The 27,915-nt window shown below is 65.1% G+C and overlaps 1 protein-coding gene across 2 annotated transcripts; it reads right to left on the bottom strand.

The window, feature by feature from the left end:
- SAMM50 (SAMM50 sorting and assembly machinery component) lies at positions 1-27,915 on the bottom strand. Of its 2 annotated transcripts, XM_070053023.1 has the most exons (16): positions 27,702-27,902; positions 25,601-25,711; positions 24,749-24,850; positions 23,136-23,223; positions 18,999-19,105; positions 18,010-18,140; positions 17,729-17,816; positions 14,543-14,671; positions 14,132-14,203; positions 12,788-12,874; positions 9,969-10,039; positions 7,673-7,740; positions 3,731-3,877; positions 3,044-3,185; positions 1,026-1,184; positions 1-156 (listed from the first exon to the last, which is right to left on the bottom strand). In XM_070053023.1, the coding sequence occupies exons 1-15, from the start codon at positions 27,720-27,722 to the stop codon at positions 1,037-1,039; spliced, it is 1,512 nt and encodes a 503-aa protein (XP_069909124.1). In that variant the 5' UTR covers positions 27,723-27,902; the 3' UTR covers positions 1-156; positions 1,026-1,036. The 2 variants fall into 2 exon arrangements, with proteins under 2 accessions (XP_069909124.1, XP_069909125.1); XM_070053024.1 differs by lacking the exon at positions 1,026-1,184 and having other exon boundaries at positions 27,702-27,915.

Below are 27,915 nucleotides of genomic sequence, written 5' to 3'. Positions count from 1 at the left end.
TTTGTGTGAAGAATTTATTGACGCGGTTGCCACAGGGCTGTAGTCCGAGGGCCGCCCCGCGGTTACTCCGAGAAGGTCTGGGCCCGGGGCTGCTCCCGCGGGGGCGCCGGCTACAGGAACCTTATCCCGGCTCCAAACTGGACACCATCGCAGATCCTGGAAAAGAGGGGGAGAGGGCAGGGAGCACGCTGGGACCAGTTCCCGCAATCCGTGTTCCGCCCCGTGCGGCTTGCTCACCGGCAATACAGATGTTATCTACTTGGTTAAAAAGAAGGGGGGGGCGCGAGTCACAGCCTGCGGCCCGCCCCCACCCCGCCCGCGGCTCTGCCAGTGCAGGAGCCTGCTCTCGGGGGCACAGCCCCGCGCCGGCCCTGCCACCCGCAGCTGCGTTAAGGCTCGGCCTCGCAGAATGAGGACACGGAGACACAGCGCCCCCTACAGGCTCTTCTCACCGCCGGCACGGCAGATGGGGGGAGGGGCGGGGGGGGTGCTGGTCCAGACCCCAGGAGGGCCCCAGGGCTCAGGAAGAGGCTGGGCCTGGCCACCCCGCAGACAGGAGAGGGCCTGGGCTCTGACATCGTGAGGGGGACGCTCCACGGGTGGGGTGGGGTCTGCGGACAGACCACTGCGCCCGTTTTACCCGTGTTCAAGACACAGACTCACGGGTGCTGGGGAGCCGGGGCCCTCAGCCAACCCAGCAGCGGTGCTGACATCGGCAGCCTGCAGGACCCACGGTGACCCACACTGACGACCTCGGGGCAAGACCCCAGAAGCAAACTGTCATTTTCAGGTTTAACACACAGGAGGGGCAAAGCGGAAACTGAGTCCGCCCTCCCAGGCACACTGACACCTGGTGGCCACAGGCAGTACTGCACAGGGCCGGAGGCCGGAAGGCGCAGGACCGTCCGCCCCCGCCAGTGGGGTCCCAGGGGCGGGTCCAAAGTGCAGCCAGAAGAGTGGGACTCTCTGGAACCCAGGACAACCACGGCGCGAGGGGCCCCGGCTCCAAGGCCCTCGGCACGTACACGCCTCCCGTTCAAGCAGGATGGCCAAGCAGCTCTGGCGGGACGCACGCTTCCCAGAGGCAACACCAGAGCGCTTCGCCGCAGCTGGGCAGGCGCAGGATGTCTGCCGAGTCCTCTGAGCACGCCTTGCTCCAGAAACCAGGACACATGCTCGCCTCCCTGCACGGCAGACGGGGTGGTGGGAGCCACACGGGGACCCCGAGAAGGGCTGCCCGTGTGGGCGCAGCTGCAGCAGCCGCGGGACAAACCACGGCCCGGCACACGCCCGGCAGAGCCGAGGGCAGCCACACCTCAACGCCGCGGAGGGCTGCTGTCGCTACCGCCCCCTCTGGACAGGGACGCGGAGGCCCGCAGAGGTGGATGTCTCCCCGGGTGACGCGGCTGGGCTCCGCGGCACACGCCTGCAGTCCTGTGACTACGCCCTGGTCAGCTCTGCCATGCGTGGCGGGCAGCCGGGGTGTGGGGAGGGGCCCGTGGGGCCCGGGAGCCCCTGCAGTGTGCAGGCAGGGCAGCGGCGAGCAGGGGCGGGGTCCCCGCAGGGCTGGGGGCCGGGAGCGCCCGGCGGTGAAGCCCAGGAGCTGGCGCACGCGGCTGCTCTCCCAGCAGCGCCGCCCCGCCTCACGCGAGTGTCAGACCGGCAGAGCCCACTGCGGCGTCACGTGTGAGACAGGGCTGACTCAGCACACGCTGGCGGCCACACGGACGTGGACGCGACAGGAGGGAGGCAGCACAGCCGGGAGTGCAGCAAGGAAGGCTCGCCTGACCCGCAGGCTCACGGCCAGGACCGCGCGTGTCTCCCGGAGCGCCCGCGACGGGACCTCACCCACAGTGCACTGGAGTTTGGGGGCGGGGCTCCAGCACAGGCCCCAGGGTGGGGCTGGACCCCACCTGAGACTGGTTTGCTCTAGTCCTCTGCCCTGCCAGGACCAGTGAGACCACGTCAGGACACCCACGGGCCGGGAGGAGACCTAACACTGCGGCCACGCTGGGCGGCTCGTCCAGCCTCCTGCCGACAGCAGCAGCCGGCCCGGGGAGTTGTGTGCAGGTGCCCCGAGCTGCCTGACACACCGTGAGGACGCACGTCTGCGCTCCTTAGAACTCACGCGTGCAGCGTGCTGGCCGCTGGACCAGACGGGACTGACTGCGAGCTCTGACCGCAGTCGCCCTCTACAGCCACGGCTCCCAGCCATCAATTCAACAACCACACGGACCGAGGAAAACTCCGTTAGTTCCCCACACCCCGTGCACCGAGTACAGCGCCGCCTCCACGGGAGGCAATGACGTGCCCGCACCACACCGGGCACCAGCGACCGAGAGGGGCTGAGAGCGGGGGCAGACGCCCCGGGACCCAGAGTGGGTCCCTCTCCCTCTCCCTGGGACCCCGGGACCCAGAGCGGGGGCAGACGTCCCGGGACCCAGAGCGGGGGGCAGACGGTCCCGGGACCCAGAACGGGGGGTAGACGTCCCGGGACCCAGAGTGGGTCCCTCTCCCTCTCCCTCTCCCTGGAACCCCGGGACCCAGAGTGGGGGCAGACGCCCCGGGACCCAGAGCTGGGGGCAGACAGCCCCGGGACGCAGGGCGGGGGCAGACGTCCCGGGACCCAGAGTGGGGGCAGACAGCCCCGGGACCCAGAGCGGGGGGCAGATGCCCGTGGCTGGCCTCCGGACCTGAGCGGGTGTGGATTTCAGTACCTCGCGGGGTCCTGGAACCCACCCCCAGGAGCCCAGGGACGACTGGTTAGCACATCTTTTCCCAACGAAGCGAGGGGAGGAGAGCCGGGCGGCGGGGCCGCCTGCAGCGAGGCCCGGCAGAGCTCTCCGTGGCTGGGCAGCTCCAGCGTTGGGGCTGCGGTGTCAGTCAGAGACAGCGCCTCCCGCCAGCGGCTCGCGAACGCCCCGCTGACCCCATCCCGACCCTAGGGGCTCCGCCCCCTGGGGGACAGCAAGGCTCAGGGTGAGAGGGAGGCGACCGAGCAAGTCCAAAGCGGAGGCGGCGTCGGGCGCGGCCCAGCACGCACCTGTCCCCTCTCTGCACGCCCATGGGGATGCAGTAGTTCAGCTCCAGCCGCGCGATGTTGCCCAGCCGAAGCACGATGCCCGCCCCGTAGGACCAGCGGATGCACTCGGCCAGCTTCCGGATGTGGGCTCTGGGCCCCTCCCCTGAGGAGAGAAGAGCAGGTGTCACCAGCGCCGCCTGCCCGCCCGCCCGCCACAGCCGCTGCAGGAGGTCAGGGGCCCCGCCCGCCCCCTGGGCCCGGCACGTCCCACCACCTGGGAAGCTGGGCTCCACGCTGGCTCAGGGCTGTGTCAGAAGGCCTGGCACCTCCGCCTGGGGCAGCTGTGAGCCCCCCCACCCCACGGAGCCCCCAGTGGCCACAATGAGGGGACAGAGCGCTCGCTGGTGCCCCAAGGCTATGTGTGTGGGTTGCAGTCCCCACCAGGAGGGGTGAGGAGGCGGGCGCTTCCTACTACAGCGCCGAGAACCGGGGCCTCTGGGAGGGACTAGGGCTGGACAAAGCCATCAGCGTGGCGCCCAGGGCTGGTCCGGGGGTTTCACAAACGGCAAGTGAGACCAGAAGCAAGGGCCACGCACACGTGTGCTCCCTGCCTCACGTGGTGCCACCTGACGTCTGCCAGCCAGACGCCGTCACCAGACACGGCCCAGCGACACCGCCCGCCCGGCCCTACGCCGCCCGCCCCCTTACCGTAGTTGAGGTTGCAGAGGTTCCCTGCGTTGAGGAAAAAGTGGGTTCTGAAGAGTTCCCCGAAGCCGCCCTGGCCGGGCCGGAAGGGCAGTGGCGTGTACAGGTGCAGGCCGCCGGCCCAGTACGCCTCGCCCCCCAGGTAGTCGCCTGTCGGAGCAAGAAGACAAGAGGCCCCGATGCACCGCGGGCCAGAGGGCCGCGCCCAGCCCCGGCCCAGCCCAGCCCCGGCCCAGCCTAGCCCCGGGAGCTGTGGACCTTGCGCGGGACCAGCCTTCTCCCCGTGTGACCCTGATGCAACCGAGGAGTGCGCGGCGGGCAGGGCGCAGCGCGGCTCAGGAAGGACAGACGGACCCCATCTGTGCGGGTCACCGGGCCACGCCCACCTGGCCCGAGAGCAGTGTTTCGGCTAGCGCTCAAGGCCACGATGCAGGCACAAAAGCGGAGGTGTGCCTGCCATCTCTGCAGCCGCACAGCGCGACGGCCAGCGCGGCACCCCACACCGCGGCCTGTGCCACGGAGAGCACACGCCCCACTCCTGAGAACGCTCCTACCCACTCCACTTCAACCGAGAGCAGCCGCACACGAACACCAACCCGCACGCTGGGACCGTCTTCAAAACACCATTTAGCAAGCGCCTCAGTGCCCTTTGGCACAGGCGCCAGGCCTGACACCTCCAGGAGCAGCCTCCGCGGCTCCTCGCTCCGGGACGAGTAACAGACGGACGTGGTTCCGGGACACCGCCCTCGCTCCCGGACGCTGCCCCTTCTGATGCAGGGGCACAGCCCGGCGCAGCTCTACCGGCCTCGGGCTTGCCTCTGTGCTGTGGGAATTCCTCATGTCAGAGAGACAGAGACGGTGACGGGTCACCCCCAGATGCTCGCAAGGGCTGGGGCTGAAGCCAGCGGCCAGGAGCTCAACCCAGGCTCCCAGTGAATTCAGCCGACCCTACAGCTCCCAGCTCCTGCGCTGCTGGCAGCTGGGTCAGGAGCCGGAGCTGAGAGTCCAGGGACCGCGGGCGGCAGAGCTGTCACCCCGCGCCCAGTGCCTTCCCGTTTTGTTTCTCTAGAAGCACTCTCACCGCAGGGGAGAGAATCGCGTCGTGCGGATGAGCCACGCGCAGCGCCGTGGGCGATGCACCAGAGCAGCACTCGGTGCAGCGGCGAGACAGCACAGACGCCGGACAGGGGCGCACACGGCCACCCAGGTGCCGGTCCCCATCAAGTTCCAGACCAGGCTGGCGGGAGCAGGACCGGGACAGCGTCCAGAGGACAAAGCCCGAGTGCTCCGAGTGCCGGCGCCCGTGCTGCGGCGCGGCAGGCTGAGCGGCCGCCAGCCCACAACACCGGCGGCCAGTTCTCCAAGTGCTGGCTGCGGCCCCGGCTGCTCCCTGCCCAGGCACCTGGGAAAGCAGCAGCAGACGGCCCACGAGCTCGGATCCCTAACCCCAGCATGGGAGAGCCGGGCGAGTCCTGGCTCCCGGCTTCCACTGTGGCCATCTGAGGAGTGCGCCGGCAGATGGAAGCCCTCTCTCCCCCCGTCTGTAACCCTTGCCTACACATGAACAAATACTCTTAAAGAGAAGAGCCCTCGTGTATCACACACAACAGGGGCCTCCGAAGCTTCTGACTGCGGGGAAGGAGCCGGCCTGACCGGGCTGTGTGCCCTGCTCCGAGGAGGTCCAGAAAGGGCAGGGGACGGGACAGTGAGGTCAGCGGCCGGCAGAGGCACCAGGGATGGCTAAGCGGAGTGGAGCGGATCTGCGGGCAGTGAGGCACCTCTGTGTGCTATCCTGAGAATCCTTCAGGGTTTGTGGAAAATGGGATTTTTTTAAACAGAAATAGTTTGAAATCCATGTATGCGGCGTCCTCAGAGTTCTCGGGGCCGAGTGCTGGGCAGGGCAGTGGGGACGGCCGGGACACCTGCAGGCCGCAGCACAGGGCAGCCTGCGAGTCCGCGCCCCTCAGGTTCCTGCGTCGGCTGATGCAGCCCCTGGGGGCAGCAGGGAGGGCCCAGCACGGGGTCCCTGCACCACACAGGAGACCCCGGCGAGTCCTGGGCTCCCGGCTTCCGTCTGGCTCAGCCACGCTGGGGCGTGAGCCAGTGGATGAGTGTGCTTTGTCTCAGTCTCTCTCTACCTTCCAAATAAACAGGATAAATAAAAATTTAATAATAAAGTTCATGAAAAATGCTTATTATGAAAAAAACCACACACGGATTTCAGAATGTGCCGCACCAAAATAACTCCGCCCCCAGCACTTCTGAGGCGCCCTCAGTGGCAAGAGCATTGTGCCCCCCGCCGCCCACAGAGCGCGCACACACAGGGCCCCTGGGGAGAGCCGCGGACTGGGGCTCCCACGGCGCCGAGTGCACGCGCTTCCCACGCTGTCACGGGCGCTGTGCAGGGTGCCCGACAACTGCCAGCGCCAATCAGTGGATGTAAAGTGCTTTAGAAACAGAGTGTCTTACGGTGTCAGTAACATGACACGTGCGGCCATTGAAAATGATAAAGTGAAAGAAACACTTAGGATTTATGCCAGTGAAACTCGGCGAGGTGCCGCGTGAGACGGGACTGGGCGGCACAGCGCCCTCTCTGGTGGGCGCCTGCAGGGCACTGCCTTCTCCAGTTCTGACAGACGTTCTGTGCCTGCTGCACGCTGATCTGTGTTGAGCTAATTCCATTGCTGTCAAATATGCATGCTACTGTTGTCAGATTTAAACCAGCAAACACATGGTTTTAAAACTTAGGTGTGGGGCCAGCGCTGTGGCGCAGCGGGTAAGGCTGCCGCCTGTGGTGCCGGCACCCTGTATGGGCGCTGGTTCAAGTCCCGGCTGCTCCACTTCCAGCTCTCTGCTATGGCCTAGGAAAGCAGTAGAAGATGGCCCAAGTGCTTAAGCCCCTGAAGCCACATGGGAGGCCCGGAAGAAGCTCCTGGCTCCTGGCTTAGGATGGGTCCAGCTCCAGCTGTTGCAGCCACTTGGGGAGGAAACCAGCAGATGGAAGAACCACCACTACCACCACCCCCCCCCCCCGCCGCCGCCTCTCCTCTCTCTGTGTAACTCTTTCAAATAAATACATAAATCTTTAGAAAATGAAGTTAGATGTGGAGGCCTGCGCTGGGGCACAGGGGGTTAAGCCGCTGCCTACAGCACCCACATCCCACACGGGCTGCTCCATTTCCGATCCAGCTCCCTGCTGATGGCCTGGGATAACAGCAGAGGCTGGCCCAAGTGCTTGTGCCCCTGCACCCCTGTAGGAGTTCCCGATGAAGCTCCTAGTTCTAGTTCTGGCCTGGCCCAGTCCTGGCCACTGTGGCCAACTGGGGAGTGAACCAGCAGATGGAAGTAACTCAAACAAACTGTAACTCTTTCAAACAAATTAATCAATCCTGAACAAAAACACAAGGGAAACCTGGCCATGACCCCGAGGACCCAGACCTGGCTGTGACCCCGAGGACCCAGACCCAGCCCCTGGGTAATGGACAGACCTGACCGTGACCCCAAGGACCCAGACCCGGCCCTGCTGAGGACAGACCTGGCTGTGACCGGATAATGGACAGACTTGGCCGTGACCCCGAGAACCTAGACCCAGCCCCTGGGTGAGGACAGCCCTGGCCGTGACCCCGAGGACCCGGGCCCGGCCCTGCTGAGGACTGACCTGGCCGTGACCCCGAGGACCTAGACCCAGCCCCCGGGTGAGGACAGCCCTGGCTGTGACCCCGAGGACCCGGGCCCGGCCCTGCTGAGGACTGACCTGGCCGTGACCCCGAGGACCTAGACCCAGCCCCTGGGTGAGGACAGCCCTGGCCGTGACCCCGAGGACCTAGACCCAGCCCCTGGGTGAGGACCGACCTGGCCGTGACCCCGAGGACCCGGGCCCGGCCCTGCTGAGGACTGACCTGGCCGTGACCCCGAGGACCCGGGCCGGCCCTGCTGAGGACTGACCTTCGCTCTGTGGGCCGATGCTGTGCATGCTGAACCCGCGGACGCTCGTCGGTCCCCCGAGGTAGAACCTGCGACAGAACGGCAGGTGTCAGACAGCTCACCGCAAGTTCTCACGTCTGGGCTGGATGGCGGCAGCGCCAGTTAGTCACACACGACCACGGGGAACTCCATAAAACCCAGCCTTTGAGTCCAAACTCCTTAACGGGTGCCCAGAGCTTTGGTGCTGCAGGTGACGGCAGACCCGGGGGGGGGGGGGGGGGGGCTGTCCACTCCAGGGCAGGAGCTGCTCCTTGAAAATCGGCGGCTCACACCGCAGCACGAAGTTCAAGGCCGGATGCAGGATGAACCGGGCCGTCCCAACGTGGCAGGAGCAGGGGAACAGCACCAGAAGCAAACAGACCGACGGGAACCACTGCTGCTCTAACTTTTTTGCATTACTGTAATTAGGTTGTAATTTTCAAAAGGTTTTGGTTTCTACTGCTTCCTCCTGTGTTTCCTGAGGCACCGGGACGACCACACTCCTTCGCTGCCCCCAAGTACAGGAAAAGCACAAGGTGAGAACGGCTCAGACGTCCCTTCACTAGGACGCCGGCCAGCGCTCCACTGCGCAGCCCCGGGAAGGAGTTACAACGAGGAGAGAAGCCTGCAGCACCTGCCGGGCTGTGGGGGCCCTGCTGACCGGGAGCGGCGGGGGCTGGGCACGGCACAGAGGGACGGGGAGCCGCTCCTGGTCACCCCACAGCAGCAGCGCCGAGTTCACTCGCTGGGCACCTGAACGTGGAAGTGTACGACGGGCTCTCAGACCTTGAGATCTCTGAGCAGAGCCTTCCTGAATTCCCCTTTGATATCAGAAACAAACAGGAAGCGCCCTTGTCTTCAAAATGACAAGCCTTCACATTCTTGGCAAGAACTCAAACGACGCAGGCAGCACCCAACCCGCCCAGGGCGGTGAGCCCAGCGTGACCTGCGCCCGGCCGGGGCGGCACCTCGGCGGCGGGGCCCGAGCGCAGCACAGCGCTCAGCGTGCGGACACCCGGCTCGTTAGTTCTGCTCATCACTCCTCCTTCAGGTGCTTCTGCTGGAACTTAATCACTTCCCGGCCGGGGGCTGTGGAAGGCACCGCTACATTTTTTGCTATTAATCACATTCCTATGATGGACATCCTCGTACATAAATGTCTGCATTTATTACTTCTGTAAATTAGACTGGCTGAGGGGAAACTGTTCGGTCCCAGAGCTTATAAATTTAAAATTGTTACACTTTGAAACTGTCACCCAAAAAGGCTGAACCAGTCGAAGCTAAAACAGGAGCGGAGCTAACAGCCAGCGCAGGGTGGGAGAGGAGCCGCCAGCCCCAGGACGGCACCTGCATTTCCAAGCAACAAGCATAACCTCCCGCCCGCCAGCGGCTGCCGCCTCCCGGCTTTGCCAGGCTGTGCGCCCGGTAACCACAACCAGGACTCCCTCCCAGGAAAGCAAAAGGAGCGAAGTCTCCACAAAGTTATTCTCGAGTGCTACTTCTGAACCCTGAGACTCCCTGAGAAGCAGCTGGACGGCAGGCCGGCAGGTCCCGCGCACGCAGGCAACGAGACGTCAGCGGCTGCCGACGAAGGACGCAGGACCTGGGGCATGTGAGGGTCCCTCCAGCTTCCTGAGAAGCACACAGAACGGCACCGCGCAGCACACGGCCACAGCGGCACCCGTACAGGCATGCGCACGGCTGCACCGGCACCCAGCGGCCCCAGCGCCCACTACTCAGCACCCAGTAGGACCGAGTGCACCTCCTTAAATGTGTCTGTGTTTGCAATGTGTATCGACTGTATTCTTTCATAAGCAAAAGGGAGCAACACAAGCTTTTCAGTATAATAAAGCTAACAGAAAGCACAACAAATAGGAAAGACGAGAGCTTGGGTATTCTGAAATTAGCTTAAACATAAAAACTAACATTTGAAATACTGCCCCCCTCAATAAGCATACTTGTTTAAAACATCTTGTAAGAGGGGCTGGCGCTGTGGCACCCATCACCCCGCATCCCACATGGGCACCGGTTCAAGTCCCGGCTGCTCCACTCCAGATCCAGCTCCTGCAAATGTGCGCGGGAGCGCGGCGGAGGACGGCGCTTACACGGGAGACCCAGAGTCTGGGCTCCTGGCTTCCGCCCAGACCAGCCTGGCTGTTGCTGCCATCTGGGGAGTGAGTCAGCAGACAGAAAATCTGTGTCTCTGTAACTCTTTAAATAAATAATAATAATAACAACAATAAGCCAGGTGCAGCTCACCCCGCTCGCTGGCACTCACCTGTCAGCGATGCTGGACGGCTTATCCCCGATGGGCACCAGCATCCCCCCCCACAGAGACGCCGAGACGACCTGCGCAGACGCAAACACACAGCTGTTTCCACTGCCTTCGTCCGCGGAGAAGAGGGGCCGCGCGCCGGTGCCCGCGGCCCGCACGGCCGCCTCGGTGCCAGGGCCCGGGGGCGCGGCTTGCGCGGCTGAAGGACGGCACTGTCTGGTGCTGCGTGGAGGCCTTTCCCCGAGCCCTGCCCCCCTAGATCCTGGGAGCGTCTGCCGGCCCCCCTAGATCCTGGGGCGTCTCTGTGGCCCCCAACCCGGCCCCCCTAGATCCCGGGAGCGTCTCTGTGGCCCCCAGCCCGGCCCCCCTAGATCCTGGGAGCATCTGCCGGCCCCCCTAGATCCTGGGGCGTCTCTGTGGCCCCCAGCCCCACCCCCTAGATCCCGGGAGCGTCTCTGTGGCCCCCAGCCCCGCCCCCTAGACCCCGCGCTCCTCCAGAGCAGGAAGTGTGCTCATTCACTGGCAGTCGCGGCACAGCCGGCTGCCGTGCACGGGCTGGGTGGGCGGGCAGAGAGGTGGCAGGTGGATGGCTGGCGGGAAGACAGAGCAAACACAAGGCAAGCACAGGCTGCATGCGCACGGCCGAGGAGCCTCCCTCCATCTGGGTGCTCCGAAAAGGCCTGCGGGAGGGAGGCTGTGCCAGTCTTAAAGGAGGGAGTGGGGGACAAGAGAACAGCTGAGACGAGGAAGCCACAGCCGGCAGAGGGCGGCGTGAGGGCCCGGCACCGCTCAGCCTGCAGCTAGTGAGGAGAGGGCGACAGCTCCGCCCGCGGGCGCTCCCCCTGCAGGCAGGGGCGGCTAGCGAGGAGAGAGGGCTACAGTTCCGCCTGCGGGAGCTCCCCCTGCAGGCAGGGGCGGCTAGCGAGGAGAGAGAGGGCGACAGCTCCGCCCGCGGGCGCTCCCCCTGCAGGCAGGGGCGGCTAGCGAGGAGAGAGAGGGCGACAGCTCCGCCCGCGGGCGCTCCCCCTGCAGGCAGGGGCGGCTAGCGAGGAGAGAGAGGGCGACAGCTCCGCCCGCGGGCGCTCCCCCTGCAGGCAGGGGCGGCTAGCGAGGTGAGAGAGGGCTACAGTTCCGCCTGCGGGAGCTCCCCCTGCAGGCAGGGGCGGCTAGCGAGGGGAGAGAGGGCGACAGCTCCGCCCGCGGGAGCTCCCCCTGCAGGCAGGGGCGGCTAGTGAGGAGAGAGGGCGACAGCTCCGCCCGCGGGAGCTCCCCCTGCAGGCAGGGCCTGACAGGCTCCCAGGGTTTCAGAGGACCCACCTGCCTGCAGTGAGCAGGAGGAGGGCCAGGGGGCAGCAGCGAGCAGGGACAGCAGGGGCTGGGGCGTCGCTGTGCAAGCCGGGGTCCGGGGCCCAGGCAGGGAGGTTTCAGCACGCCGGCTGCTTCAGTCCTGCACAGGCCGGGGCCGAGGCATCCGGAACACTCGATCTGGGGCTGGGCAGTCGGGCGAGCTCCGGGGGCACGGTGGACAGAGGCAGCTGTGGCCACAGTCGGGAGGCCTCCTCAGGACGGGCCGCAGAAGTGGAGAACCAGGGGAACCCGGGGGAACCCAGGCCCTCGGGGCAGCGAAGGCCCAGGAGAGAGACTGAAGGCGGGGAGAACGCAGCCAGGCAGGGCCACAGAAACCGAGAAGGCAGAGCTCGCAGCTGGGCAGCGAGCGGGGCAGCCTGGGGACGGACGACGCGGAAGGGGAGGCAGGCAGCAGGCGCCAGGGGGCGCTGGACCAAGGACTGAACGGGGCAGTAGCGAGCTGTGCTCAAATAAACCGTCTGAGACTGGGGTGCGGGCCACTTCACTAACACTTGCAGCCGGGGCCAGCATCCCATAATACTACACCAGTTCAAGACCTGTCTGCTCCGCTTCCCACCCAGCTTGCCAAGGCGCCTGGGAAAGCAGCGGAGGATGGGCCAATGACTTGGGCCCCTGCCACCCACGGGGGAGACCCGGATGGAGTTCCAGGCTCCTGCCTGTCCCCTGGCCCTGGCCCGGCCCCAGCCACTGCAGCCATTAAAGAATTGTCTGTGTCTCTTCCTCTCTCTAACTCTGCTTTTCACGTAAATAAGTTTCAAAAAAAAAGAAAAAGAAAGAAAGAAAAAGAAAGGAAGGAAGGAAGGAAGGAAGGAAGGAAGAAAGAGAGAGAGAAAGAGAGAGAGAAAGAGAGAGAGAGAGAGAGAGAGAGAGAAGAGAGAGAGAGAGAGAGAGAGAGAGAGAGAAAGAGAGAAAGAGAGAAAGAGAGAAAGAGAGAAAGAGAGAAAGAGAGAAAGAGAGAAAGAGAGAAAGAAAGAAAGAAAGAAAGAAAGAAAGAAAGAAAGAAAGAAAGAAAGAAAGAAAGAAAGAAAGAAATCCCCCGCCCCTCGCTGGCAGGCAGCAGGTGAAGGGCCCAGCCGGGCACTAGAGGACTTGAGGGTCAGCTGGGGCCCTCCCAGCCGGGGCTCCGCCAGCTGCACCACCGCCAGCCCTGATGCCTCGTGTCCTGGGAGGACGAGGGGCCAAGCAGCCTGGATCAGAGGAGAGACCGTCTGCGGAGGCACTGAGCACGCGGACAGAGCAGAGCCGGGGCGAGGGGCACGCCTGTGTCCAGGGGCCATACGCGGCGGCTGGCGTGAGACTCCCACACAGCAACAGCCGCTCGTGCCCGGACTGGGGGGCGTGACCCCTCCTGCTTGTGCACCGCCATGCCGGGCGCCCGCGTGTGCGCCGGGATCTGGGACCTGAGATCAGACGGGCACGCGGCAGCAGCAGCAGCGCCAGCGCCAGGCACTCACCGAGTCGAACACGAGCTGTCTATTCAGCTGCAACTCGAAGTCCTCCTTCAGGAAGCTCACGTCCCCTCCCGTGTAGCCGGCCAGCTCCTGCGGGTGAGGGGCCTCCAGTCAAGGGGGCAAGACAAGCGGCCAGGGACCCCGAGTCCTGTCCAGGGACCCCGAGTCCTACCACTGACTCGTGCTTTGACACACTGCCTTCTAGACGCTGGGTCCTACCCGCGGTGGACAGCACTGGGCCTCACCGCACACCACTGCCCCGCATGGCAGGGCCCGCTCCGTGGTGGACAGCACTGGGCCTGACCACATACCGCACACCACAGCCCCGCATGGCAGGGCCTGCTCCATGGTGGACAGCACTGGGCCTGACCACACACTGCACACCACAGCCCCGCATGGCAGGGCCTGCTCCATGGTGGACAGCACTGGGCCTGACTGCACACCGCACACCACAGCCCCGCACGGCAGGGCCCGCTCCGCGGTGGACAGCACTGGGCCTGACCACACACCACAGCCCCACGCGGCAGGGCCTGCTCCGTGGTGGACAGCACTGGGCCTGACCGCACACCGCACACCACAGCCCCGTGCGGCAGGGCCCGCTCTGTGGTGGACAGCACTGGGCCTGACTGCACACCGCACACCACAGCCCCGCACGGCAGGGCCTGCTCCGCGGTGGATAGCCCTGGGCCTGACCACACACCGCACACCACAGCCCCGCACGGCAGGGCCTGTTCGAGGTGATTGGCCGGGAGGCCCCGTCGGCGCCTGGGCTGAGGACCCAGGCAAGCTTTCACAGCGAGTCCATCCGCATCTCATTTCCAGTTGCTCCTCTACACCGTGCCCAGGTCCCCGGGCTCCTGCCCCGCACGACGGCCAGGGCCAGGGCCAGGGCCAGGGCAGCGCCCACCGGGCTTGCGACAGGGAACGCTGCTCTGCCTGGCCTCGGCCGAGGGAGTGGGTGAACGGGAGAGGGCACGTCTGTCTAGGGCGGGCACCAGGCACACGGCACAGGCTCCCCTCTCCGCCACCACAGCTGGCAGCAACGTGCCGGCCGTCAGCTGACCCCACAGCTGACCAAGGACACCCCCCACTCCGACTCCCGGCTCTCCTGGCCGTGACCAGCCCAGGGTCCCCAGCGCCGCGCCCACCCGGGTTCCGTGACGCCACCAGGCAGCTGTGAGAAGCAGGATGTGAGCCCGGGCTAGGAGGCCCAGCCAGCAACTTCACACTAAGGGAGTGAACGATCCACGCGACGTGACCACTCCGTGACCCCCGGCCCCAGCCTCAGCACCTGTGGAGGGCTTGCCCCCAGGCCCACCAGCCGCAGAGGTCAGAGGTGAAGGCTACCTGGTTCACTTTGAGCAGGGCGCCGCGTCTTGGTAAGATGGACGAGCTCCGGGAGTCGATGACCATTGTGTGCTGAAAGAGACGGGCGCGGGGTGTCCCTTCAAACAGCGCCGCCTGGGCACTGCGGGCGTGGCCCGGGCCAGGGCCGCCACAGTGGGAACCGCTTCACCCTTCACAGCCCGGGGGAGGGCGGCACCGGCACTTCTCTCACACAGGACAGCGACACCCAAGACCAAGCCTTTGGGCTTCTGCAGGACGACCGAGCCCCCTCCTCCCGTGGGCGCTGACCGTGCCCCGGCGCCCGGCCGCCCGCGCTCTCCCGCGTCTCCTCAGCCTCACACGGGGGCAGGCTGCTTCCCCAGGACAGCCTGGCTCTCCGGCAGCTGCAGGCAGAACCCACAAAGCCCTCACCGACAGGGACGACTTCAGCGAGTGTCCACTCTCCTTCCGCACCGCAAACGACGCCGTCCTCGAGAGGCAGCCCAGCTCGCGCCACACGCCCTCCCACTTGACGGTGTGGCTGGTCTTCCACACGGGGAACTGCAGAGGCAGGCGCACGCGTGGGGACGTCGGCACAGCCCACGGTCCCCAGGGCTGCTTTCTAGGATCTGCTTATTTGGGGCCAGTGCTGGGGCACAGCGGGTTAAAGCCCTGGCCTGCAGCATCCGCATCCCATATGGGCACCGGTTACAGTCCCGGCTGCTCCACTTCCGATCCGGCTCTCTGCTGTGGCCTGGGAGAGCAGCAGAAGACGGCCCAGGTCCTCGGGCCCCTGCACCCACGTGGGAGACCCAGAGGAAGCTCCTGGCTTCGGATCAGCTCAGCTTTAGCCACTGCAGCCGTTTGGGGAGTGAACCAGCAGATGGAAGACCCTTTTCTCTCTCTGGCTGTACCTCTCATTGTAACTTCCCTTCAAATAAATAAAATAAATGTTTTTCTTTTTTTAATAAAAAAGCTCTACTTATTTATCTGAAAGGCAGTTGCACATGTGGGTTGGGGAGAGGGGAGCAGAGGGGAAGCGAGAGAGCCCTTCCATCCACTGGGTCACTCCCCAAAATGACCACAATGGCCAGGGCTGGGCCAGGCTAAAGCCAGAAGCCCAGAGCCCCATCCAGATCTCCCGTGTGGGTGCAGGGCCCAAGCACTTGAGCCGTCCTCTGCCGCTTTCCCAGGTGCATTAGCAGGGAGCGGGATCAGAAGTGGAGCAGCCGGGACTCGAACCTGCACTCCCATGGGAAGCTGGCATCACCACACTGGCCCCACCAGCCACGTTCTGGAGTGAGGCATCACCGAGCAGCTAGGTAGGTACCTAAGATGATGCATTTGTGAACGATGGCAGGGTAAAGGAAGCGGGACGGGCGGGGTGGAGGGTGAGGCGGAGGGCAGAGGGCAGAGGGCGGAGGGCAGAGGGCAGAGGGTGGAGGGCAGGGTGGAGGGTGGGGTGGAGGGCGGAGGGCGGGGCGGAGGGCAGAGGGCAGAGGGCAGAGGCTGTGAGCTGAGTCGGGGACTTCCCAGGCCGCCCACGGGGAGCCATCTGGAGGCCGCACCCCGTCTCTGGACAGCCTGTGGTGGCTCTGGGAAGCACTCAGGCCTTCACTCCCGCAGGGAAGCCGGGCAGCGCGGCAGCTCCACGCGCCCCGGAGGGCGCCCCTCCCTGGCATTCTCGGGAGCCCTCCGGCCACGAGGGGTGGGGAGGCCCCGTGGGCACCCACACGGCACCAGGGCCGCGGGGATGTGGGGTCCTCACTCTCCCTCACCGCAGGGCGGCTCTCCACAAGGACACCGGTGCCCTCTGCACCTGGCCGTCACGTCGGCCCACAGCACGGCTCCCTGAGGCAGCCCTCCCCTCTGTGGCCTGAGGACACGCAGGAGCCCAACCCATCCCTCTCCCCCTCCGCTCAGCGCCCTCGACCTCGGGCTGCCAGGGCCTCTGCCCCACGGCCCGCGGTCCTGCCAAGGCCCCTGGCCCAGCAGCTCGGCACTCAGCCTTCACCTCTGCAACCCCGTGTGCATAAACAGATTCCGCTATTCCAGGAACCTGCTCTTTTAAAAAAGCTTAGAAAAGCAGCTGGTGGGAGACCAGGAGGAAGCACCAGGCTCCTGGCTTCGCATCCACCACAGCACCGGCCATAGCAGTCATTTTGGGGGTGAACCAACAGAAGGAAGACCTTTCTCTCTGTCTCTCTCTCACTGTCTAACTCTGCCTGTCAAAAAAATAAAAATAAAAAATTTAAAAACTAAAATTTAAAAAGCTTAGAAAAAAGACAAGGGCGGGGGACACCAGAGAGAGGTGGGAGGAATCTCCCGGTGCCCCTGCACGCTGGCCTCGCTCCAGCCCGGGGAGGGGCAGCGTCTGTCCAGGCATCCTGGCATCCCGCCACAGGCCCACCTGGGCTCTGCCACAGCAGGTGGTGAGGCGCGTTCTTCCAGCGAGGAAAGACTGCCACTTGGTGGAGAGAGCTGGAAGTGCAGCCGCTCACGGCCCTTAACCCGTCTGCCCTGGGCTTTCCTGACCTTGGTCTGCAAGGACTGAACCCGGGCAGCTCCTCTGTCATGAGCTTGCACCGCGCCAGGCTCTGTCAGGGGCGGAGCCGCTGGTCTGAGTCTCCACACAGCCCCACGAGGCCCTGCTCGCATCCCCCTCAACTCACACAGCTCAGGAGATCCGCAAGGGCCAGGGCTGGCAGGGCCTGGGGGAGCAGCGGGGCGGCCTGTCCCCGGGTCCAGGAGGGAGAAGGCACCAGAAGCTTCCTGGGCCCGGCCCCAGCGGCTCTGATTCGGGCAGCTCAAGGAGGCCCCGCGTGTGCATTGTTTCTCCTGCAGGCCTCACTTACTCAAAGGCAGAGGAGAGACAGGGAGAAAGACTTGCCAGCCACCGGCTCACTCCCCAGATGGCCGCAACGGCCAGGCCAAAGCCAGGAGCCAGGCGCTTCATGCCAGTCTCCCATGCCCACGTGGGTGCAGGGCCCAAGCACTTGGGCCATCCTCTGCTGCTGCCCCAGGCGCATTAGCAGGGAGCTGGATTGGAAGTGGAGCAGCCGGGACCCGAACCGGCGCCCACGTGGGATGCGGCACTGTTGGCAGAGGCTGATCCCGCTGTGCCACTGCGGCAGCCAGAGAGCTCATGTGTACAAGTCACAGGTGAGGCCGACGCTGCTGTCTGAGCACACGTGGGGGCGCAGAGCTCCAGGCGCTCCCTCCTCAACAACCCTAAACGGGAGGGGAGGGGCAGGGAGAGCGCAGAGCAAGGGAGAGGCCCGCAGCCGAACCCTGAGAGGACACTGATCCCCGGCTGCCCTTAGCCACGTCGGTCGAGGTGCTGTTCAAGTGACAGGACGGTGACACCGTCTGAGCCTGAGGCACGTGGGCTGGCATCGGGCTGTGCGGAAGGACAAACACGGACAGGCACAGGGCGGACGACGCCAGCGTGGACGCCCGGCAGCCTGCACCCGGCTGCAGAGGGGGCGCCCAGCCAGGGGCGGCTGCTGGGAGGGCAAAGGGCTTGGGCTCTCCCACCCCCTCCCGCTCACTCTGGAGCCAGGAGCAGGCGCTTTGCTTGCGCCCACGTCCACAGAGCGCGGCCGAAAGCCCACTCACGCTGTACTCGGCGGAGGCTCCTCTGTCCGTCTCCCGCAGCGAGCTCCAGGGGAACTGCCCGGTGACTTTATACAAGTTCACAGAGAAGCTAGGAGGCAACGGAGAGAGGGTCACAGGCTGAACAGAGCGAAGTCACAGCTGTACATGAGGGCCTGGCCGGGAGCAGAGCCCAGCAGGCGGCGCTGCGGGAGCGGGGGCGGAGCCGGCAGGTGCCCCGCACAGCAGGCCGGCTCCTGAACCCCTCCACGCGCCAGGGTACTCGGGTCTGCTGGGCTCCCTACTTTCTGTCGAAGTTTCCAGGCTGTGGTTTGAAGAAGGACAGGCCGTATGAAGTTTCCTTTGTTCCGTAGGAAAACTGGAACGTCACCTTTTCCGCACGCCCTAGGAGATTCGGGAGCTTAAGGCCAAGAACCTAGGAAGAAGAAAAAACCCCAGTGGCCCGACTGCAGGAAGGGCGCGGCTCTCCACCTCGGGGCAGCCGGAGACTCCGTGACCCAGTACCGACTGCAGCCCAGAGAGCCGCCCCTCCTGCTCACAGCGCCTCCCCTCCTGGCACGCCCGTGCGAGCACACGCCCCCTACACACGGAGCCGACCGGTGCCAGCCACACGCAGACCCTGCCAACTGGGCCGCTCTAGGCAGTGAGCCCTGCAGCCCTGCAGGAAGGGACCCGAGCGAGAGGTTCCCCGCTACTCCAACCACTGACGCTAAATAACGCATCAGACCCGCAACAACCCTAACTCCAGCAGGCTCGAGACACGGTGCCGGGACGGGAAGTTCTGAGGCTGCCTCAGCTCCCAGGACGCAGGGCGCCACCTGCGGGCCCAGCGCAGGGAGTCACCTGCAGGCCCGGCACACAGCGCCACCTGCAGGCCCAACGTGGAGCACCACATACAGGCCCAGCACACAGCGCCACCTGCGGGTCCAGCACACAGCGCCACCTACAGGCCCAGCGCACAGCGCCACCTGCAGGCCCAGCACACAGTGCCACCTACAGGCCCAAAGTGGAGCACCACATACAGGCCCAGAGCACAGCGCCACCTGCGGGCCCAGCACACAGCGCCACCTGCAGGCCCAGCCAGCACACAGCGCCACCTGCAGGCCCAGCACACAGCGCCACCTGCAGGCCCAGCGCAGGGCGCCACCTGCAGGCCCAGCACACAGCGCCACCTGCAGGCCCAGAGCACAGCGCCACCTGCAGGCCCAGCACACAGCGCCACCTGCAGGCCCAGCGCAGGGCGCCACCTGCAGGAGGGCAGAGCAGTCCGTACCATGCTGCCTTCGTTGTTCCCCACCATGGTGTTGTAGCTGCCCGTCAGCCTCCTTAACTCGGTCACCTCGAAGGTGACGTCCAAGCCGTTGGGAAGGGCGTCATCGCCTACGTGAACAGAAAAAGGGAAGCAGTGAGACAGCCAGAACGTCTCCTACTGGTCCCGCTGTGGAAGCGGAAAAATCAAACAAGGTTCACTCTCTCTGCAGGCTTCTCTGGAGGATGCACCGTCCCCCACAGAATCAGAACACACCCCCACCCTCAGCCTCCTTCTACCCCCTCAGAACCCCCCAGAATCAGAGCACCCCCCAGAATCAGAGCACCCCCAGAATCAGAGCTCCCCCCAGAATCAGAGCACCCCCAGAATCAGAGCACCCCCAGAATCAGAGCTCCCCCCCAGAATCAGAGCACCCCCAGAATCAGAGCACCCCCAGAATCAGAGCACCCTCCAGAATCGGAGCACCCCCCCAGAATCGGAGCACCCCCAGAATCAGAGCACCCTCCAGAATTGGAGCACCCCCCCAGAATCAGAGCACCCCCCCAGAATCAGAGCACCCCCAGAATCAGAGCACCCCCAGAATCAGAGCACCCTCCAGAATCGGAGCACCCCCCCAGAATCGGAGCACCCCCCCAGAATCAGAGCACCCCCAGAATCAGAGCTCCCCCCAGAATCAGAGCACCCCCCCAGAATCAGAGCACCCCCAGAATCAGAGCACCCCCAGAATCAGAGCTCCCCCCAGAATCAGAGCACCCTCCAGAATCGGAGCTCCCCCCAGAATCAGAGCTCCCCCCAGAATCAGAGCACCCTCCACACTCAAACAGCCTCCTTCTACCCCTCTCAGAACCCCCCCAGAATCAGAGCACCCCCAGAATCAGAGCACCCTCCACACTCAAACAGCCTCCTTCTATCCCCCCAGAATCGGAGCACCCCCCCCAGAATCGGAGCACCCCCCCCAGCAGCCCCTCTGGCTTCCACGCAGTGTCTGTGAGCAGCTCTGTGCACAGGGTGCGAGGTCTATAACAGCCTGTATGTGCACACGCCAGCTACGAGGAGGAGGCTGTGCACACTTGCCAGGCGCGGGGTGGTTCCGAGTCGTGTTCTGAACGGTTACTACTTGAAAGGCGCATAAGGGGAAGGGGACCACCTCCCACTGCAGGGAGCCGGAAGGGAAGCAGCGCAGCCAGGACTGGAACGGGCGCCTCTGGTAACGAGTCCCGGTGTCCCGGGGCACCTCCACCTGCTGGCCACAACACCGGCCTCTTGACTGACTTCAGATGCAGCATCGGTGGCCGGCGCTGTGGCAGCGGGTTACGCTGACGCCTGCAGGGCCAGCGTCCCACATGGGCATTCCCGGCTGCTCCACTCCCGATCCAGCTCCCTGCTAACGACCTAGGAAAGCGGTGGAGGACGCCCACGTGCCTGGGCCCCTGCACCCACGTGGGAGCCCTGGAGGAAGCTCCCGGCTGTGGCTGGCCCAGCCCTGGCCCTTGCAGTCACTGGGGAGTGAACAAGCTATGGAAGACCTCTACCCCCCCCCCCCAGTGTTAGGTGTGCAGAACGCAAAGGCAGAGAGCAAGGGGAGCTCCCATGAGGCTCTCCCTCCCCACCCCGACTGTTCCTCACGTGCTGTTAACCCCTCACATTCTGCCCCACATCTGCTCAGCCATGAACCAAAATCGCAGCTTCCTGCTCACGCGAGCCCCCGGCTTCCAGGGGCCGCTCTCGGCACGGACGGCGCAGACGGGACAGCACCCGGGCAGCACACGCAAGCTCGCTCCGTGAAGCCCTTCTAGGAGATTCCGAGGTGCGGCCGGCGTGGAGCCACTGCCGAGGCGGAGCAGCTGAGCTCGTCCACGGCCCTGTCTGCGACCGGGAGAGCAGAGCGAGAACCAAATGCCACCAGCAAACGCCGCGGCGAGAAGCACCGGAGTGGCTCAGGCCTGGGCGCAGGATTGCACCCGGGGCGGGACTCACGCCTCGCCACGCCTCGCTTCCGCCAGCTGAAAACGCTGTAGAAACGACGGCGGTGCTGCCTCGGCAGGCGTCTGAGGGGTAAGGCCGGGCACGCTCACTGCGGTGCCACTCAGGTGCGGGCCCTCCTGCTCCCCAGGGTGCGGCGCCCCCCCACCTCTGCTCCCCTTTGCCAGCCAGCGGGGCCCAGGCTGAGCCACACAGCAGATTCACCGGCAGGGCCCCGACGCCCAAGTCCGTGCCCCAGGCTCCCAGCGGGCGCCGCGCTGCCGGTCGGGACCACACTGAGAACTGGTCTGCTCCTCCTGATCCCTCACTGTAACCGAGGTGGCCTCCAGCCTCCCCGGCACGTGCATGGTCACGTGACAGGTCCCGGCCAATGGGGTGAGGGAGTGCTGAGCACAACACCCGGGACAGGTGGCCGCAGGGTGCTGTGCCCTGTCCATCTTCCTGCCCCCCCCCCCCATCGCCCCGAGGCTGGAGCAAGGCCGCGCGCTCAGCCATCGGGGACCCGGGGAAGACAAAGGGCGGACACCCAGGCAAAACCACGCCATCGGGGTGACCTCAGGGACGCAGCTACCCCGTAGCCCCAGCTCACGAGCTGCGCGCTGCCCCCTGGGCCTCGGCTGCGGGCGCGTGGCTCTTCCTTCCTGTCTCCTTCCCACAGCGCCCTGGCTGTCTGCACGCGCCTTCAGCGCTTCACCTGGTCTTCTCAAAGCAGCGCCCAGCCGAACCCTGCAGAGCTGCACCCCGCCTCGTCTGTCTGCGCCCCTCATCACCTCCTCCCTGACCTCGCGTCCCTCCCTCACCCCTGCACCTGCAGCGCTGCCCCAGCCCACAAGCCACTCTGCGGCCCTGGGCCTGGTAAGCGCCAGCCCTCCCCGCTCCCACACCAACCCAGGCGCAGCTCACAGGTCAGCCCTCCGGGAAAATCCCCCTGCTCCCGTTCTCTGCCCAGCCAGGAGGCCCATCCCCCCTCAGCTCCTTTTAACAGGGGAGGTGACCACTCCCTTCTACCCCCACCCGGACGCTCCCCTCAAAGCACTGGGCCTGGCTTGCAGCTGCAGCTCCCCTGCTGTCCGCACAGGGTCAGGTATACAGCAGGTGCTCACTAATGACCGAATGAACACTGACCAGTCAGGGGACGTGTCCGTGTCACTCAGCGCACGAGAACGTGAACACAAGCCAAGACAGGACTCTTGATTCCCTTCTTTCAAGCCACACTTTTTAAACATTTTATTTATTTAATTTTTATTTATTTATTTATTTTAAGATTTTGTTTTATTTTCTTAAAAGATTTTTATTTATTTGAGAGATAGAGTTAGAGAGAGAAAAGTCCTATCCTTCCACTGGTTCACTCCCCAAATGGCCACAACGGCCAGAGCTGGGCAGATCTGAAGCCAGGAGCCAGGAGCTTCTTCCAGTCTCCCACATGGGTGCAGGGACCCAAACACTGGGGCCATCTCTACCACCTTCCCCGGCCACAGCAGAGGGCTGGGTCAGGAAAGGAGCAGCTGGGACTCGACCCGGTGCCCATATGGGATGCCGGCACTGCAGGCGGAGGCCAGCCCACTACGCCCCAGCACCGCCCAGGCCACACATCTAGACGGTGTCTAGCGAGACCCTGTGCAGCGCCGGATTGGCACGGTTGAGTGCGGCCTGGCTCCCTCCACGAGGGCCTCTCTGGGCAGCACAGTGCGGTCAGGGGCTTGCACACCAGCACCCGCCCCGGGTCCTGGCGCAGCCGTTTGGCACAGAGGTTAGCACACTGCTTCGGACGCCACATCCCACACAGAGCGCCCGGCTCGGCTCCTGCTCCTGATGCCAGTTCCTGCGGATGCTCCCTGGGGGGCAGCAGGTGATGGCTCAACGCGGGGGTCCCTGCCACCCACAGAGCTTCCGGCTTCAGCCAGCCCAGCCCGGGACGTCGGGGGCATTTGGGGGTGTCCCTGCCACCCACAGAGCTTCCGGCTTCAGCCAGCCCAGCCCGGGACGTCAGGGGCGTTTGGGGGTGTCTCCCTCTCACTCTTCCCAATAAACAGTCAAAAGATAAGGAGTCCAGGTCCCTCCCCGAGACCTGGTCACCAAGCCCGTGCGCCGGATGCACCGTCAGGGCTGGGACCGGGAGGACGGACGGAGGACTCGCGGACCGCCGCACACACATACCTTGACACGTGTCAATCAAAACATCCACCTGCCGAAAAATCCCCAGGCGGAGCAGCTTCTCGCGGGCTTCGTGTGATTTCCGCATCACCTGAGGGGGAGGGAAGCAGACGCTGCGTCTTCCTACGACACAGCACACAGACGGGGCCCAGTGACCAGGCGGGTGGTCACCGCTCGGCACCAAGCCGCTGACCAGAGGCTGCAGCAGCCAGGCCGGCTGTGGAGCGAGCGGGAGCCCCACGGGGACGACCACGCGCCTCCTGAGAAGCGCGACACCGACCCGGGCACGAGGGCCGCACGGGCACGGCCCTCACTGCAGGGGGCGCCGACAGCGGCGACGGCGGTGCCACGGAGCGGGGCCGTGAGCTCGCCTCGCTGCGTCCCTGCCCCGTCCCACTGTCCCTACCCACGGTTCCCCTTTGTTCCTCTCCTCACTGCCAGCGGCGGTCCTCTCTGAGGGCAGGGGGAGGGAGGGGGAGGCCTGTGTGACGGGGCAGTGTAGTCTCCCTGCGGGGACACAGGACCAGACCTCCCCAGGGGGTCAGTGCGTGGGTGCGGCCCAGGCTGTGAGGCTGGAGAGGAAGACAGACGCAGGGCCAGAGGACGCTGTCGCCGACCATAGCAGTCACAAGAGACAGCTGTCAGAACCTGAGCTCTGGGCCGAGCCGGGGGCCGGAGGTCAGCGCCATCAGAGCAGCCCCGCGTCACACGAGGAGAGGCCAGCGCAGACGTCCACGCAGGGCACCTCACAGACGTGACGGAGGCCCACACAGCAGGGCGAGCACAGCTGGCACAGGGGCGCACGCTGCTGCACAGAGCCCCGCGATCCGCACCAGGGAGGACGCAGCGGGAGAGCCCCGAGGATGGGGTCAGTGTCTCCAGGCCGTGCCTGTCCATGCGCGCAGCCTCTGGACGGAGGCGGGGACACCCGCAGCCCTGCCCCCTGCACTGGACGGGCGCCGGCCGCAGGAGGACAGGCGCACCCTCAATCCCAGTAAACTCTGTGGCATTTGAGTGTTCCTGCTTTTCCCACATTAATCTTATAAAAATACAGAGTTCGAGTGGGATGGTCAGAGTGCCCAAGCCGCTCCAAGGACAAATCACCAAGCGCAGGAAGAGCCAGCGTGGGCCCGGCCACAGGATTGCTGGCAACCTCCACCTAGGCCCGCTCAGCAGGTCAGAGGTCAGAGGGACCAGAGAGGAGAGGAGAAAGGGAAGAAAACGGGGGAGGGACAGAGGCGGGCCCCACCCAAAGGGTCCAGGGAGTCAGAAAGAACACAGGAGGACGCCAGCACCGTGGCCCAGTGGGTAAGGCTGCTGTCTGTGACGCCAGCATCCCATACGGGCACCCGTTCATGTCCTGGCTGCTCCACTTCCCATCCAGCTCCCTGCTAAAGCACCTGGGAAAGCAGTGGAAGACGCCCAAGTGTGTGGGCCCCTGCACCCACGTGGGAGCCCTGGAAGAAGCTCCTGGCTCCCGGCTTCTGTCTGGCCTGGCTCCAGCCACTGCAGCCACTTGGGGACTGAACCAGCAGATGGAAGATCTCTGTCTTTCTCACTCTGTAATGCTGCCTTTCAAATAAAATAAGTAAATCTTTAAAAAAAATCATACTTACTTCAATAAGGTTTTTAGCCTTAAAAACATCTCCAATTTCACAAATGATGATATCGTCCTTCGTCCTCCCAAGTCCATCAAAATGAACGTGTTGCACCACCACCTATGCGACACGAGGACAGCGATTACCATGACCGGCTCAAGCCGAGACGGGGCCGCGCCCCTGGGACAGCGTCGGAAGCGACTTCCCGGGCTTTCTCGCGTCTGACAACCCCACCTCCTACTCTGCACCTCATTCTCCGCTTTCAGACTTTCTCAGAAGCCTGGCCCTTGGACTCACGCCTTCCTAGCCCACACGTTCTTGTAGATCTACCAGGTCTCCCCAGCCAGGCGGCCGGGACGGCCCAGGCGGCCACACAGGCTCCCTGAGCAGCAAGCAGGCCGCAGGTGGCCGCCGGCCGGGACCCCGGAGTCAGCGGCCGTCAGCCGGCTCGAGGTCGCGGGTGCATGTCCCACAGCACGGTGCCCGCCGACTGCAGGACGCCCCTGCTCTCCGGAAGTAAGCTCCTCGCCAGTGGAGAGGCGTGTGCCCCACGTCTCAAGGGCAGACGTTGAGGAGGAGTTTCCTGTGAGACCCAGGGGCTTTCCCCAGGAGCAGAGGTCAGAAACACAATCGTAAGCATTTTCGTTTGTCCTCGAACGCTTCTGGGTTTTGTAATGACACAAACACGACAACGGATCTGCCTGAGCGCTCGCCAAGGCGGGGCCTCTCTGGAACTAGACGCGGCACCGGCACCGTGGGGACAAACGCTCGGCTGCAAGGACACCGTGACAGGTGTGCTCACGCCCCAGCGGCTGACGGAGTGAGCGCTCCCAGGGAGGCCCACAGCGAGCCCTGCAACAGAAAACTCACGTCTTTGTTCTCAAGGATTTCCTGTTTGGCTTCAGGTTCAACCTCAACGAATTCCGCTTCTTCTCCTAGTGCTCCAAAATCCGGCCCACTGGACGGGAGGGGCTCCAAACTCTGGGGGGGGGGGGGAAGCAGAGGTCAGGGAGCAGGAACCAGCCAGCCAGTCAGCCAGCCAACCAGCCAGCCAGCCAGGTAACCAGCCAGCCAGCCAGCCAACCAGGTAACCAGCCAGCCAACCAGGTAACCAGCCAGCCAGCCAGCCAACCAGGTAACCAGCCAACCAGGTAACCAGCCTACCAACCAACCAGCCAGCCAACTAGCCAGCCAACTAGCCAGCCAGCCACCCAGCCAACCAGGTAACCAGCCAGCCAACCAGGTAACCAGCCAGCCAGCCAGCCAACCAGGTAACCAGCCAACCAGGTAACCAGCCTACCAACCAACCAGCCAGCCAACTAGCCAGCCAGCCAGCCAACCAGCATACCAGGTAACCAGCCTACCAACCAGCCAACTAGCCAGCCAGCCAGGCAACCAGGTAACCAGCCAACCAGCCAACCAGGTAACCAGCCAACCAGCCAGCCAACCAACCAACCAACCAACCAACCAGCTAGCCAACCAACCAATCAGCCAATCAGCTTGCTTTCCTGTTGTTATGCACAGTATCCTAATTTTTAGAACTAAAATTCGTATTAGGGTAGCTATAGGGGCCAGCGCTGTGGTGTAATGGGTAAAGCCACCACCTGCAGTGCTGGCATCCCATCTGGGTGCTGGTTTGAGTCCTGGCTGCTCCACTTCCAATCCAGCTCCCTGCTATGGCCTGGGAAAGCAGTGGAAGATGGCCCAAGTGCTTGGGCCCCTGCACCCACGTGGGAGACCCGGAGGAAGCTCCTGGCTCCTGGCTTCAGATCGGCACAGCTCCAGCCGTTGCGGACAAATGGGGAGTGAACCAGCGGATGGAAGACTCTCTCTCTCTCTCTCTCTCTGTAACTCTACCTCTCAAATAAATAAATAAAATCGCTGGTGTGGGTGGGGGCATGCCAGGCACACAGTAGGCCATCAGCTGAGCACACGCACGTTCACTTCAAGACGCCACCAGGGACGCAAACTGCGCAAGACGCGGCGTCCACTGTAACGCCCAGGACTCAGAACCTGACAGCCCGAGACGAAACCGCAAAGGGAGCTGAGAAGAGGCAGAAAGCGTGGGCCGCAGCCACAGGCCAGGGAGCGGGATCTTGCGGGAGGTGGCTGAGAGCCCAGAGCTGCAGGCGGTGGGGGGGCGGGGGGCGCAGGGGGCGCCCGGCGCCGCGGCCCGCTCCGAGGGGCTTGGGGGACGCGCCCTGGTGTTGGGCAGCAAGGCCCCAGGACACTAGGCCTGTGCTGACCTGCTGGAAGCCAACCGGCCGCGCACCAAGGCCCCGTGGGTGGCGGGCTGGGTCCCAGCACCCCCTGGGGCTCTAACTGGGTGACCTTGGACCAGGAGCGCCTCCTGCGGCCCTCCGTGGCGACTCCGTTCCGGGACGGCGGGCGGCCAAGCAGCGGGCACGCTCCGGGCGCCCGGGGCAGCGCACCGGGACACGAGTTCCTGCACCAAGGCCCCCAGCGCCACCCAGCGCGCACCGCGGAGCCCACGCCGGTTTCCCGTCTGGGCTGCCAGGCCACCAGGAGAGCGCAGAGGGCCCCACGCACCCCCACCCCAAAGCCTGGGCCCTCCGGCCCACCCACCCGCCCGCAGACCCCGCGCACCGACGGCTTTCCGCCTCCCCACGGCCTGGCCCGCAACGGCCCCGCACGACTCCCACCCCGGCCGCGGCGAGAGAGGCGGCAGGAGGCCAAGCGCAGGGCGGCGGACGGGACACCCGGCCCGGCCGAGGGCGCGTCCGCCCCGCCGGGGTCACCGCGGAGGCTCGCCCAGCGACCTTCGGCCAGTCGCGTCCTCCGCTGGGCACCGCGCTCCCTGCCCCGTCCCCGCCCCGCGGAACCTCGGCGGCCACCCGCACCCGGCTCGGCGCCCCCTCGCCGCGAAGCCCGGCCGCAGCCCCGGGAGCGTCTCCCGCCCGTCCGGCCGCCCACAGCGGTCAGGCAGTCCGCGGGCGGCTGCGCCTCTTACCCGGGCGTGCACCGTCCCCATGGCTCCCTCTCCAGCTGTCGCCTCGCACGGCCGCCCGGGCTCGATCCACGCTCGGCTTCTGAGGGCCGAGGGCGACTCAGCGGTGGCCGAGCCGCGGGTCAGGGCGCGTCCCACAAGGCCCTGGACGCGGGGCACAGGGCGCTGCCATGATGCCCCGCCTTTTTCCCCGCCCCCTGGCTCACTGCGTCTTCGC

The sequence above is a fragment of the Oryctolagus cuniculus genome, chromosome 11, assembly GCF_964237555.1.
Source record: "Oryctolagus cuniculus chromosome 11, mOryCun1.1, whole genome shotgun sequence".
NCBI lineage: Eukaryota > Metazoa > Chordata > Mammalia > Lagomorpha > Leporidae > Oryctolagus > Oryctolagus cuniculus.
The sequence above is the reverse complement of the archived record's forward strand: the minus strand, read 5'-3'. Positions and strand labels throughout refer to the sequence as shown.